Genomic DNA, 14,383 nt, shown 5'->3' with positions numbered 1-14,383 from the left:
GGAATTAAAAAATATATAAATATTAGCACGAGCAATGTGGGAGTGGCGTTGACTAACACACAGTAGAATAGAATACAGTATATACATATGAGATGAGTAGCAGTATGTACACAGTATTAAAGTGACTAGTTAGTAAACACAGTAGAATAGAATACAGTAAATACAGTAGAATAGAATACAGTAAATACATATGAGATGAGTAGCAGTATGTAAACAGTATTAAAGTCACTAGTTAGTAAATACAGTAGAATGGAATACAGTAAATACATATTAGATGAGTAGCAGTATGTAAACAGTATTAAAGTGACTAGTTAGTAAACACAGTAGAATAGAATACAGTAAATACATATGAGATGAGTAGCAGTATGTAAACAGTATTAAAGTGACTAGTTAGTAAACACAGTAGAATAGAATACAGTAAATACATATGAGATGAGTAGCAGTATGTAAACAGTATTAAAGTGACTAGTTAGTAAACACAGTAGAATAGAATACAGTAAATACATATGAGATGAGTAGCAGTATGTAAACAGTATTAAAGTGACTAGTTAGTAAACACAGTAGAATAGAATACAGTAAATACATATGAGATGAGTAGCAGTATGTAAACAGTATTAAAGTGACTAGTTAGTAAACACAGTAGAATAGAATACAGTAAATACATATGAGATGAGTAGCAGTATGTAAACAGTATTAAAGTGACTAGTTAGTAAACACAGTAGAATAGAATACAGTAAACACAGTAGAATAGAATACAGTAAATACATATGAGATGAGTAGCAGTATGTAAACAGTATTAAAGTGACTAGTTAGTAAACACAGTAGAATAGAATACAGTAAATACATATGAGATGAGTAGCAGTATGTAAACAGTATTAAAGTGACTAGTTAGTAAACACAGTAGAATAGAATACAGTAAACACAGTAGAATAGAATACAGTAAATACATATGAGATGAGTTTTATTTATTTTATTTTATTTCACCTTTATTTAACCAGGTAGGCTAGTTGAGAACACCTTTATTTAACCAGGTAGGCTAGTTGAGAACACCTTTATTTAACCAGGTAGGCTAGTTGAGAACACCTTTATTTAACCAGGTAGGCTAGTTGAGAACACCTTTATTTAACCAGGTAGGCTAGTTGAGAACACCTTTATTTAACCAGGTAGGCTAGTTGAGAACACCTTTATTTAACCAGGTAGGCTAGTTGAGAACACCTTTATTTAACCAGCTAGGCTAGTTGAGAACACCTTTATTTAACCAGGTAGGCCAGTTGAGAACACCTTTATTTAACCAGGTAGGCTAGTTGAGAACACCTTTATTTAACCAGGTAGGCTAGTTGAGAACACCTTTATTTAACCAGCTAGGCTAGTTGAGAACACCTTTATTTAACCAGGTAGGCTAGTTGAGAACAAGTTCTCATTTGCAACTGCGACCTGGCCAAGATAAAGCATAGCAGTATGAGCAGACAACACAGAGTTACACATGGAGTAAACAATTAACAAGTCAATAACACAGTTGAAAACAAAGGGGGAGTCTATATACAATGTGTGCAAAAGGCATGAGGTAGGCGAATAATTACAATTTTGCAGATTAACACTGGAGTGATAAATGATCAGATGGTCATGTACAGGTAGAGATATTGGTGTGCAAAAGAGCAGAAAAATAAATAAATAAAAACAGTATGGGGATGAGGTAGGTGAAAATGGGTGGGCTATTTACCAATAGACTATGTACAGCTGCAGCGATCGGTTAGCTGCTCAGATAGCTGATGTTTGAAGTTGGTGAGGGAGATAAAAGTCTCCAACTTCAGCGATTTTTGCAATTCGTTCCAGTCACAGGCAGCAGAGTACTGGAACGAAAGGCGGCCAAATGAGGTGTTGGCTTTAGGGATGATCAGTGAGATACACCTGCTGGAGCGCGTGCTACGGATGGGTGTTGCCATCGTGACCAGTGAGCTGAGATAAGGCGGAGCTTTACCTAGCATGGACTTGTAGATGACCTGGAGCCAGTGGGTCTGGCGACGAATATGTAGCGAGGGCCAGCCGACTAGCGCATACAAGTCGCAGTGGTGGGTGGTATAAGGTGCTTTAGTGACAAAACGGATGGCACTGTGATAAACTGCATCCAGTTTGCTGAGTAGAGTGTTGGAAGCCATTTTGTAGATTACATCGCCGAAGTCGAGGATCGGTAGGATAGTCAGTTTTACTAGGGTAAGCTTGGCGGCGTGAGTGAAGGAGGCTTTGTTGCGGAATAGAAAGCCGACTCTTGATTTGATTTTCGATTGGAGATGTTTGATATGAGTCTGGAAGGAGAGTTTGCAGTCTAGCCAGACACCTAGGTACTTATAGATGTCCACATATTCTAGGTCGGAACCATCCAGGGTGGTGATGCTAGGCGGGCATGCGGGTGCAGGCAGCGATCGGTTGAAAAGCATGCATTTGGTTTTACTAGCGTTTAAGAGCAGTCGGAGGCCACGGAAGGAGTGTTGTATGGCAGTATGTAAACAGTATTAAAGTGACTAGTTAGTAAACACAGTAGAATAGAATACAGTAAATACATATGAGATGAGTAGCAGTATGTAAACAGTATTAAAGTGACTAGTTAGTAAACACAGTAGAATAGAATACAGTATATACATATGAGATGAGTAGCAGTATGTAAACAGTATTAAAGTGACTAGTGTTCCATTATTAAAGTGTTGTGTCGTCTGCAAACTTGATGATTGAGTTGGAGGCGTGCTTGGCCATGCAGTCATGGGTGAACAGGGAGTACAGGAGGGGGCCCCTGTGTTGAAGATCAGCGAAGTGGAGATTATGTTTCCTACCTCCAACACCTGAGGGCGGCCCGTCAGGAAGTCCAGGACCCAGTTGCACAGCAGGGTGGGATTGAGACCCAGGGCCTCGAGCTTAATGATGAGCTTGGAGGGTACTATGGTGTTGATTGCTGAGCTATAGTCAATAAACAGAATTCTTACATAGGTATTCGTCTTGTCCAGATGGGATAGGGCAGTGTGCTGCTCAATGGCAATTGCATCGTCTGTGGACCTGTTGGGGCGGTATTCAAACTGAAGTGGATCTAAGGTGTCAGGTAAGGTGGAGGTGATATGATCCTTAACTAGTCTCTCAAAGCACTTCATGATGACAGTATTGAGTGCTACGGGGTGATAGTCATTCAGTTCAGTAATCTATGACTTCTTGGGTTAAGGAACAACGGTGGCCATCTTGAAACGTGTGGTGACAGCAGACTGGGATAGGGAGAGATTGAATATGTCCGTAAACACTCCAGCCAGCTGGTCTGGTCATGCTCTGAGGACGCGGCTAGGGATGCCGTCTGGGCCGGCAGCCTTGCGAGGGTTAACACGTTTAAATGTCTTAAATGTCGGTGTCCGTAATGTGACTGGTCTTCCCTTTGTAATCCGTGATTGTCTGTAGACTGGTCTTCCCTTTGTAATCCGTGATGTGACTGGTCTTCCCTTTGTAATCTGTGATTGTCTAGACTGGTCTTCCCTTTGTAATCTGTGATTGTCTAGACTGGTCTTCCCTTTGTAATCCGTGATTGTCTAGACTGGTCTTCCCTTTGTAATCCGTGATTGTCTAGACTGGTCTTCCCTTTGTAATCCGTGATTGTCTGTAGACTGGTCTTCCCTTTGTAATCCGTGATTGTCTGTAGACTGGTCTTCCCTTTGTAATCTGTGATTGTCTGTAGACTGGTCTTCCCTTTGTAATCTGTGATTGTCTGTAGACTGGTCTTCCCTTTGTAATCCGTGATTGTCTAGACTGGTCTTCCCTTTGTAATCCGTGATTGTCTAGACTGGTCTTCCCTTTGTAATCCGTGATTGTCTGTAGACTGGTCTTCCCTTTGTAATCCGTGATTGTCTGTAGACTGGTCTTCCCTTTGTAATCTGTGATTGTCTGTAGACTGGTCTTCCCTTTGTAATCTGTGATTGTCTGTAGACTGGTCTTCCCTTTGTAATCCGTGATTGTCTAGACTGGTCTTCCCTTTGTAATCCGTGATTGTCTAGACTGGTCTTCCCTTTGTAATCCGTGATTGTCCGTAGACTGGTCTTCCCTTTGTAATCTGTGATTGTCTAGACTGGTCTTCTCTTTGTAATCTGTGATTGTCTAGACTGGTCTTCCCTTTGTAATCCGTGATTGTCTAGACTGGTCTTCCCTTTGTAATCTGTGATTGTCTAGACTGGTCTTCCCTTTGTAATCTGTGATTGTCTGTAGACTGGTCTTCCCTTTGTAATCCGTGATTGTCTAGACTGGTTTTCCCTTTGTAATCCGTGATGTGACTGGTCTTCCCTTTGTAATGCATGATTGTCTGTAGACTGGTCTTCCCTTTGTAATCTGTGATTGTCTGTAGACTGGTCTTCCCTTTGTAATCTGTGATTGTCTGTAGACTGGTCTTCCCTTTGTAATCTGTGATTGTCTAGACTGGTCTTCCCTTTGTAATCTGTGATTGTCCGTAGACTGGTCTTCCCTTTGTAATCTGTGATTGTCTCTAGACTGGTCTTCCCTTTGTAATCTGTGATTGTCTCTAGACTGGTCTTCCCTTTGTAATCCGTGATTGTCTGTAGACTGGTCTTCCCTTTGTAATCCGTGATTGTCTGTAGACTGGTCTTCTCTTTGTAATCCGTGATGTGACTGGTCTTCCATTTGTAATCCGTGATTGTCTGTAGACTGGTCTTCCCTTTGTAATCCGTGATTGTCTAGACTGGTCTTCCCTTTGTAATCCGTGATGTGACTGGTCTTCCCTTTGTAATCTGTGATTGTCTGTAGACTGGTCTTCCCTTTGTAATCCGTGATTGTCTGTAGACTGGTCTTCCCTTTGTAATCCGTGATTGTCTGTAGACTGGTCTTCCCTTTGTAATCCGTGATTGTCTAGACTGGTCTTCCCTTTGTAATCCGTGATTGTCTAGACTGGTCTTCTCTTTGTAACCTGTGATTGTCTAGACTGGTCTTCCCTTTGTAATCCGTGATTGTCTGTAGACTGGTCTTCCCTTTGTAATCCGTGATTGTCTAGACTGGTCTTCTCTTTGTAATCTGTGATTGTCTAGACTGGTCTTCCCTTTGTAATCCGTGATTGTCTAGACTGGTCTTCTCTTTGTAATCTGTGATTGTCTAGACTGGTCTTCCCTTTGTAATCCGTGATTGTCTGTAGACTGGTCTTCCCTTTGTAATCCGTGATTGTCTGTAGACTGGTCTTCCCTTTGTAATCCGTGATTGTCTAGACTGGTCTTCTCTTTGTAATCTGTGATTGTCTAGACTGGTCTTCCCTTTGTAATCCGTGATTGTCTAGACTGGTCTTCCCTTTGTAATCTGTGATTGTCTGTAGACTGGTCTTCCCTTTGTAATCCGTGATTGTCTAGACTGGTCTTCCCTTTGTAATCTGTGATTGTCCGTAGACTGGTCTTCCCTTTGTAATCCGTGATTGTCTGTAGACTGGTCTTCCCTTTGTAATCCGTGATTGTCTAGACTGGTCTTCCCTTTGTAATCTGTGATTGTCCGTAGACTGGTCTTCTCTTTGTAATCCGTGATTGTCCGTAGACTGGTCTTCCCTTTGTAATCTGTCATTGTCTGTAGACTGGTCTTCCCTTTGTAATCCGTGATTGTCTGTAGACTGGTCTTCCCTTTGTAATCCGTGATTGTCTAGACTGGTTTTCCCTTTGTAATCTGTGATTGTCCGTAGACTGGTCTTCCCTTTGTAATCCGTGATTGTCCGTAGACTGGTCTTCCCTTTGTAATCCGTGATTGTCTGTAGACTGGTCTTCCCTTTGTAATCCGTGATTGTCTAGACTGGTTTTCCCTTTGTAATCCGTGATTGTCTGTAGACTGGTTTTCCCTTTGTAATCCGTGATTGTCTGTAGACTGGTCTTCCCTTTGTAATCCGTGATTGTCTGTAGACTGGTCTTCCCTTTGTAATCTGTGATTGTCCGTAGACTGGTCTTCTCTTTGTAATCCGTGATTGTCTGTAGACTGGTCTTCCCTTTGTAATCCGTGATTGTCTGTAGACTGGTCTTCCCTTTGTAATCCGTGATTGTCTGTAGACTGGTCTTCCCTTTGTAATGCGTGATTGTCTGTAGACTGGTCTTCCCTTTGTAATCCGTGATTGTCTGTAGACTGGTCTTCTCTTTGTAATCCGTGATTGTCTGTAGACTGGTCTTCCCTTTGTAATCCGTGATTGTCTGTAGACTGGTCTTCTCTTTGTAATCCGTGATTGTCTGTAGACTGGTCTTCCCTTTGTAATCCGTGATTGTCTGTAGACTGGTCTTCCCTTTGTAATCTGTGATTGTCTGTAGACTGGTCTTCCCTTTGTAATCTGTGATTGTCCGTAGACTGGTCTTCCCTTTGTAATCTGTGATTGTCCGTAGACTGGTCTTCCCTTTGTAATCCGTGATTGTCTGTAGACTGGTCTTCCCTTTGTAATCCGTGATTGTCTGTAGACTGGTCTTCCCTTTGTAATCCGTGATTGTCTGTAGACTGGTCTTCCCTTTGTAATCCGTGATTGTCTGTAGACTGGTCTTCCCTTTGTAATCCGTGATTGTCTGTAGACTGGTCTTCCCTTTGTAATGCGTGATTGTCTGTAGACTGGTTTTCCCTTTGTAATCCGTGATTGTCTGTAGACTGGTCTTCCCTTTGTAATCCGTGATTGTCTGTAGACTATCGTTTTTACCTTGAAGTCATTCAAAGAGACAAGCTGTTGGAATTTCATGGCTATAGGTAGACACGAGGACAGAGATGAGACAGGTACCTGACAGACTGCTGCAACACTGGTCACTTTAATAATGTTTACATACTGTTTTACCCACTTCATATGAATATACTGTATTCTAGTCATGGTTCATCCTGCTGTCCACTTCATATGTATATACTGTATTCTAGTCATGGTTCATCCTGCTGTCCACTACATATGTATATACTGTATTCTAGTCATGGTTCATCCTGCTGTCCACTACATATGTATATACTGTATTCTAGTCATGGTTCATCCTGCTGTCCACTACATATGTATATACTGTTTTCTAGTTCATCCTATATAACTACTGTTGTCCACTTCATATGTATATACTGTATTCTAGTCATGGTTTATCCTGCTGTCCACTACATATGAATATACTGTATTCTAGTCATGGTTCATCCTATATAACTACTGCTGTCCACTTCATATGTATATACTGTATTCTAGTTCATCCTATATAACTACTGCTGTCCACTTCATATGTATATACTGTATTCTAGTCATGGTTCATCCTATATAACTACTTCTGTCCACTTTATATGTATTTACTGTATTCTAGTCATGGTTCATCCTGCTGTCCACTTTATATGTATTTACTGTATTCTAGTCATGGTTCATCCTATATAACTACTTCTGTCCACTTTATATGTATATACTGTATTCTAGTCATGGTTCATCCTGCTGTCCACTACATATGAATATACTGTATTCTAGTCATGGTTCATCCTGCTGTCCACTTCATATGTATTTACTGTATTCTAGTCAAAAATTTGGAGATTTCCATACCCAACTACAACATTTTCCGTCAACATAGAACTGCCAAAGGGGGAGGAGTTGCAATCTACTGCAGAGATAGCCTGCAAAGCTCTGTCATACTTTCCAAGTCTATGCCCAAACAGTTCGAACTTCTAATTTTAAAAATGAATCTCTCCAGAAATAGTCTCTCACTGTTGCCACCTGTTATAGACCCCCCTCAGCTCCCAGCTGTGCCCTGGACACCATATGTGAATTGATTGCCCCCATCTATCTTCAGAGTTCGTTCTGTTAGGTGACCTAAACTGGAATATACTTAACACCCCAGCAGTCCTACAATCTAAGCTAGATGCCCTCAACCTCACACAAATTATCAAGGAAATCACCAGGTACAACCCTAAATCCGTAAACATGGGCACCCTCATAGATATTATCCTGACCAACTTGCCCTCCAAATACACCTCTGCTGTTTTCAATCATGATCTCAGCGATCACTGCCTCATTGCCTGCATCCGCTATGGGTCCGCGGTCAAACGACCACCCCTCATCACTGTCAAACGCTAAAACACTTCTGCGAGCAGGCCTTTCTAATTCACCTGGCCCGGGTATCCTGGAAGGATATTGACCTCATCCCGTCAGTCGAGGATGCCTGGTCGAACTTTAAAAGTAATTTCCTCACCATCTTAAATAAGCATGCCCCATTCAAAAACTGTAGAACTGAGAACAGATATATCCCTTGGTTCACTCCAGACCTGACTGCCCTTGACCAGCACAAAAACATCCTGTGGCGGACTGCAATTGCATCGAATAGTCCCCGCGATATGCAACTGTTCAGGGATGTCAGGAACCAATACACGCAGTCAGTCAGGAGAGCAAAGGCTAGCTTTTTCCTCCCAACCCCGGCCAACAGCTCGTAGCTACTTGCCCGAGCCTCCCCAGTTTCTCCTTCACCCAAATCCAGATCGCAGATGTTCTGAAAGAGCTGCAAAACCTGGACCCGGACAAATCAGCTGAGCTAGACAATCTGGACCCTCTCTTTCTAAAATGATCCGCCGCCAATGTTGCAACCCCTATTACCAGCCTGTTCAACCTCTCTTTCGTATAGTCCGGGATCCCTAAAGATTGGAAAGCTGCCGCGGTCATCCCCCTCTCAAAGGGGGTGACACCCTTGACCCAAACTGTTACAGACCTATATCCATTCTGCCCTGCCTTTCTAAAGTCTTTGAAAGCCAAGTTAATAAGGATATGGCAGACATACGCCCCCTTTGGAGAGATTGGGTACCCCTAGTAAACTGGAAAAAAAATCTGTCAAAAATTGCTAATATATGCAAATAAAAATTATTATTGGATAGAAAACACTCTAAAGATTCTAAAACCGTTGGAATTATGTCTGTAAGTATAGCAGAACTCACAGGGCAGGCATTCTTCCAAACTAGTTTTTGTGGCCATGAAAGTTGGAGCAACTTTGACGTCATGGCCCCCACCCTTCCCAACCAGTTATGATTCTGGGGACACTTTCTATCTCTTCCGCTAGATGTCCTCTTTCAGTAGAGCTTTGAATCGTTCAAATCGCGCGAGAATTGACCCTATGGGAGTGAAATTAGTGCGTGCCACGAGAGAATAGGCTGTGCGTATGGGCGCGAATTGGTCCCAGCCATTCCTTTGTTCCAGCACTCAGGAGAAGGGCAGACGATGGCCGATTGAATTGAAGTTTGTTTTGCGTGTCTAAAACATCATAAAGCTTGCTTTTGCACTTAGTTTGACCTGTTTAGTCGACATATAATATGTAATTTTGAAGTTTTGATGCGCTACTTTTCCGGACCAGAGGACGTTTTGGGTGCATTTCAGCTGATGTTATTAGCAGTAGCTAATACAAAGACGCAAGACTTGAAACCAAACGATGTATTGGGTAAGTATGAAGCCTTCCAGAACATTCTGAACGAAGACCATCGAAGGTAAGGGAATATTTATGCTTAAATCTGTGTTTCTGTTGACTCCAACATTACGTAGAAATGTAGCTTGGAACTGAGCGCTGTCTCAGCATATGGAATAGTGTGCGATTTCTGTAACGTTAAAAATAAATCTAACACAGCGGTTGCATAAAGAAGCAGTGTATCTTTCTAACTATATGTAGAACATGTATATTTAGTCAAAGTTTATGATGTCTATTTACGTTATCTTGCCGCGCTACATAGATTTCCTGCGGGCATTTTTGAGTAATTTCTGAACGTGAACTCACTGTAAATGGACATTTATGGATATAAATGGCATATTATTGAAAAAAAAAAAATGTACTGTGTAACATGTCATATTACTGTCATCTGATGAAGATTTTCAAAAGGTTAGTGAGCGATTTATTTTTTAATCCTGCGTTTGTTGATTGCATGTTTTGGCTATTCAAATGAGCTGTGTCTGGTGGTGGTTTTACATATATATGTGCTATGTTTTCGCCGTAAAACATTTTAGAAATCTGACTTGCTGGCTAGATGAACAAGGTGTTTATCTTTCATTTGAGCTATTGGACTTGTTAATGTGTGGAGGTTAAATATTTTTAAGAATATTTTTGCGTTCCATGCGCCACCGTTTCAGCTGAACGTGGGAGGGTTGATTCCCAATTGGGAACCAGTATCGTAGACAGGTTAATAAACAGATCAGTGACCATTTTACTGTTGGAGCTAGAAACACAAGCATATTGTTATGTATTACTGTACTGTTGGAGCTAGAAACACAAGCATATTGTTAGGTATTACTGTTGGAGCTAGAAACAAAGGCATATTGTTAGGTATTGCTGTTGGAGCTAGAAACACAAGCATATTGTTAGGTATTACTGTTGGAGCTAGAAACACAAGCATATTGTTAGGTATTACTGTACTGTTGGAGCTAGAAACACAAGCATATTGTTAGGTATTACTGTACTGTTGGAGCTAGAAACAAAGGCATATTGTTAGGTATTGCTGTTGGAGCTAGAAACACAAGCATATTGTTAGGTATTACTGTACTGTTGGAGCTAGAAACACAAGCATATTGTTAGGTATTACTGTACTGTTGGAGCTAGAAACACAAGCATATTGTTAGGTATTACTGTTGGAGCTAGAAACACAAGCATATTGTTAGGTATTACTGTACTGTTGGAGCTAGAAACACAAGCATATTGTTAGGTATTACTGTTGGAGCTAGAAACACAAGCATATTGTTAGGTATTACTGTACTGTTGGAGCTAGAAACACAAGCATATTGTTAGGTATTACTGTACTGTTGGAGCTAGAAACACAAGCATATTGTTAGGTATTACTGTTGGAGCTAGAAACACAAGCATATTGTTAGGTATTACTGTACTGTTGGAGCTAGAAACACAAGCATATTGTTAGGTATTACTGTTGGAGCTAGAAACACAAGCATATTGTTAGGTATTACTGTACTGTTGGAGCTAGAAACACAAGCATATTGCTAGGTATTACTGTTGGAGCTAGAAACACAAGCATATTGTTATGTATTACTGTTGGAGCTAGAAACACAAGCATATTGTTAGGTATTACTGTTGGAGCTAGAAACACAAGCATATTGTTAGGTATTACTGTACTGTTGGAGCTAGAAACACAAGCATATTGTTAGGTATTACTGTTGGAGCTAGAAACACAAGCATATTGTTAGGTATTACTGTTGGAGCTAGAAACACAAGCATATTGTTAGGTATTACTGTTGGAGCTAGAAACACAAGCATATTGTTAGGTATTACTGTACTGTTGGAGCTAGAAACACAAGCATATTGTTAGGTATTACTGTTGGAGCTAGAAACACAAGCATCTTGTTAGGTATTACTGTACTGTTGGAGCTAGAAACACAAGCATATTGTTAGGTATTACTGTTGGAGCTAGAAACACAAGCATATTGTTAGGTATTACTGTACTGTTGGAGCTAGAAACACAAGCATATTGTTAGGTATTACTGTTGGAGCTAGAAACACAAGCATATTGTTAGGTATTACTGTGCTGTTGGAGCTAGAAACACAAGCATATTGTTAGGTATTACTGTTGGAGCTAGAAACACAAGCATATTGTTAGGTATTACTGTACTGTTGGAGCTAGAAACACAAGCATATTGTTAGGTATTACTGTACTGTTGGAGCTAGAAACACAAGCATATTGTTAGGTATTACTGTTGGAGCTAGAAACACAAGCATATTGTTAGGTATTACTGTACTGTTGGAGCTAGAAACACAAGCATATTGTTAGGTATTACTGTTGGAGCTAGAAACACAAGCATATTGTTAGGTATTACTGTACTGTTGGAGCTAGAAACACAAGCATATTGCTAGGTATTACTGTTGGAGCTAGAAACACAAGCATATTGTTATGTATTACTGTTGGAGCTAGAAACACAAGCATATTGTTAGGTATTACTGTTGGAGCTAGAAACACAAGCATATTGTTATGTATTACTGTACTGTTGGAGCTAGAAACACAAGCATATTGTTAGGTATTACTGTTGGAGCTAGAAACACAAGCATATTGTTAGGTATTACTGTTGGAGCTAGAAACACAAGCATATTGTTAGGTATTACTGTTGGAGCTAGAAACACAAGCATATTGTTATGTATTACTGTACTGTTGGAGCTAGAAACACAAGCATATTGTTAGGTATTACTGTACTGTTGGAGCTAGAAACACAAGCATATTGTTAGGTATTACTGTTGGAGCTAGAAACACAAGCATCTTGTTATGTATTACTGTACTGTTGGAGCTAGAAACACAAGCATATTGTTAGGTATTACTGTTGGAGCTAGAAACACAAGCATATTGTTAGGTATTACTGTACTGTTGGAGCTAGAAACACAAGCATATTGTTAGGTATTACTGTTGGAGCTAGAAACACAAGCATATTGTTATGTATTACTGTATTGTTGGAGCTAGAAACACAAGCATATTGTTAGGTATTACTGTTGGAGCTAGAAACACAAGCATATTGTTAGGTATTACTGTTGGAGCTAGAAACACAAGCATATTGTTAGGTATTACTGTACTGTTGGAGCTAGAAACACAAGCATATTGTTAGGTATTACTGTACTGTTGGAGCTATAACCTGCACTTGCGATGAATAGTGATAACAGAATGATAGACAGTGAGAATACAGAGTAGGGAATAGAGGAGTGAATAGAGTAGGGAATAGAAGAGTGAATAGAGGATGGAATAGAGGAGTGAATAGATTAGGGAATAGAGTAGGGAATAGAGGAGGGAATAGAGGAGGGAATAGAGGAGGGAATAGAGGAGGGAATAGAGGAGGGAATAGATGAGGAAATAGAGTAGGGAATAGAGGAGGGAATAGAGGAGTGAATAGAGGAGGGAATAGAGGAGGGAATAGAGGAGGGAATAGAGGAGGGAATAGAGGAGGGAATAGAGGAGGGAATAGAGGAGGGAATAGAGGAGGGAATAGAGGAGGGAATAGAGGAGGGATAACAGAATGATAGACAGTGAGAATACACGTAAAACTGGACTTTATAATAGAATAGAGGAGGGAATAGAGGAGGGAATAGAGGAGGGAATAGAGGAGGGAATAGAGGAGGGAATAGAGGAGGGATAACAGAATGATAGACAGTGAGAATACACGTAAAACTGGACCTTATAATCATGCATGTTGGTACTTACATCAGATATTTTCTTAAAGACAGCTTTGAGTGAAACTGCAAGTTGATGAGAAAAGATAAACAACCCAGGGAAAGAAGGAGAGAAAGAGAGATGGCATGAAAGGCGTGGGTGTCTGGTTCTTACCTTTCTTTTGGGCTTCTTCACATCGATGTCTTTGTCTGTCAGGGAACAATAAAGAGTTCATGACACAATCATGATGACGGTTCAGTGTTACATAGAACGCCAACGAAGAGTGTGGTTGGTAGATACCTTTGTTTAAAGGTGGATTCCACCTCATCATATACCAATACAGCAATGGCTGCTCACATTCAAGGAAATAGTTTAGGGAGTTCATTATATATATATATATTGTATTGTATGAATCCTATAAATGGAAATAATACAAAATAAATGTGGTAAAATTCAATCACGCAAATTGACCAAACACCTAATCAATGATAAAACGATCCAAAATTATCATTCTTCAGTACAGCAAAAATATAATTAGCATTAATTAATAGAATTAATAGTTAACAAATATTTGTCTTTTTTTGCCAAGTCAATTATTATAAATAGGTAATTCATTCGGGACTGAATGCATTTCATGTTTGTCCTGGTTATATTGTCTACATTAAATTCTGAAAGAAACATTTAGAAATATTCCCAAAGATGCTGTGATCCCCTGGGAGAGGATGGAGTTGTATCCAGTATTCTCCTCTCACCCACCTGTCATGGCTGAGTTGAGAAGACTCCTTGTCCTCCTTCTGTTTAATATCCTTCACAAGGTATATGGAGTATAAATGGTTAGTATATCAGGAAGTATCTCCCTCTGATCCCGAGGAAGACTCTGCATGGGGCTTTTGTAACCTGTCCCCCAGCAGAGCCCTCACCTCCCACAATGCACCTCCCACTGGACTGTGCCCTGTCTTTATGGTGCCTTGTGCCACAACACCAGAGGAGAGGTGGGACAGGTCAAATATGGGGGCGGGAGTCAGGAGGCAGAGATACAGGTACAGAACTATATTGAACAGAATAAGCTGCCCATCAATAATTACTGTATGAATGATGAGGGTCCTCTCATACATAGAGAGATAGTATAGAGGAGAGAAATGTATAATAAAATTTGATTTGAAGGAGAGACAGAGAGAGGCGAGAGAGAGAGAGAGGGTACAGAGAGAGAGAGATACAGAGAGATAGAATAGACAGAGAGAGAGATAGAGACAGCGAGATAGACAGAGACAGAGAGAGGCGAGAGAGAGAGAGGGGA

At 40.5% G+C, this 14,383-nt stretch overlaps 1 protein-coding gene across 1 annotated transcript in view; it reads right to left on the bottom strand.

Moving 5' to 3' along the window:
- LOC110513407 (solute carrier family 15 member 1) overlaps positions 1–14,039 on the bottom strand; it is a 69,779-nt gene extending 55,740 nt beyond the window's left edge. The window contains exons 1-2 of the mRNA XM_090206984.1: positions 13,843–14,039; positions 13,261–13,295 (exon numbers count right to left, since the gene is read on the bottom strand). Coding sequence (XP_090063110.1) covers positions 13,261–13,295; positions 13,843–13,849 — 42 coding nt within the window. The 5' untranslated portion in view covers positions 13,850–14,039. The remainder of the gene's footprint in view (positions 1–13,260; positions 13,296–13,842) is intronic.
- Between the last annotated feature and the right edge of the window lie 344 nt (positions 14,040–14,383).

Source organism: Oncorhynchus mykiss, chromosome 18 (assembly GCF_057628025.1).
Source record: "Oncorhynchus mykiss isolate SJ-2025 chromosome 18, ASM5762802v1, whole genome shotgun sequence".
Lineage (NCBI taxonomy): Eukaryota > Metazoa > Chordata > Actinopteri > Salmoniformes > Salmonidae > Oncorhynchus > Oncorhynchus mykiss.
This window is presented reverse-complemented; position numbering and strand designations above follow the sequence as displayed.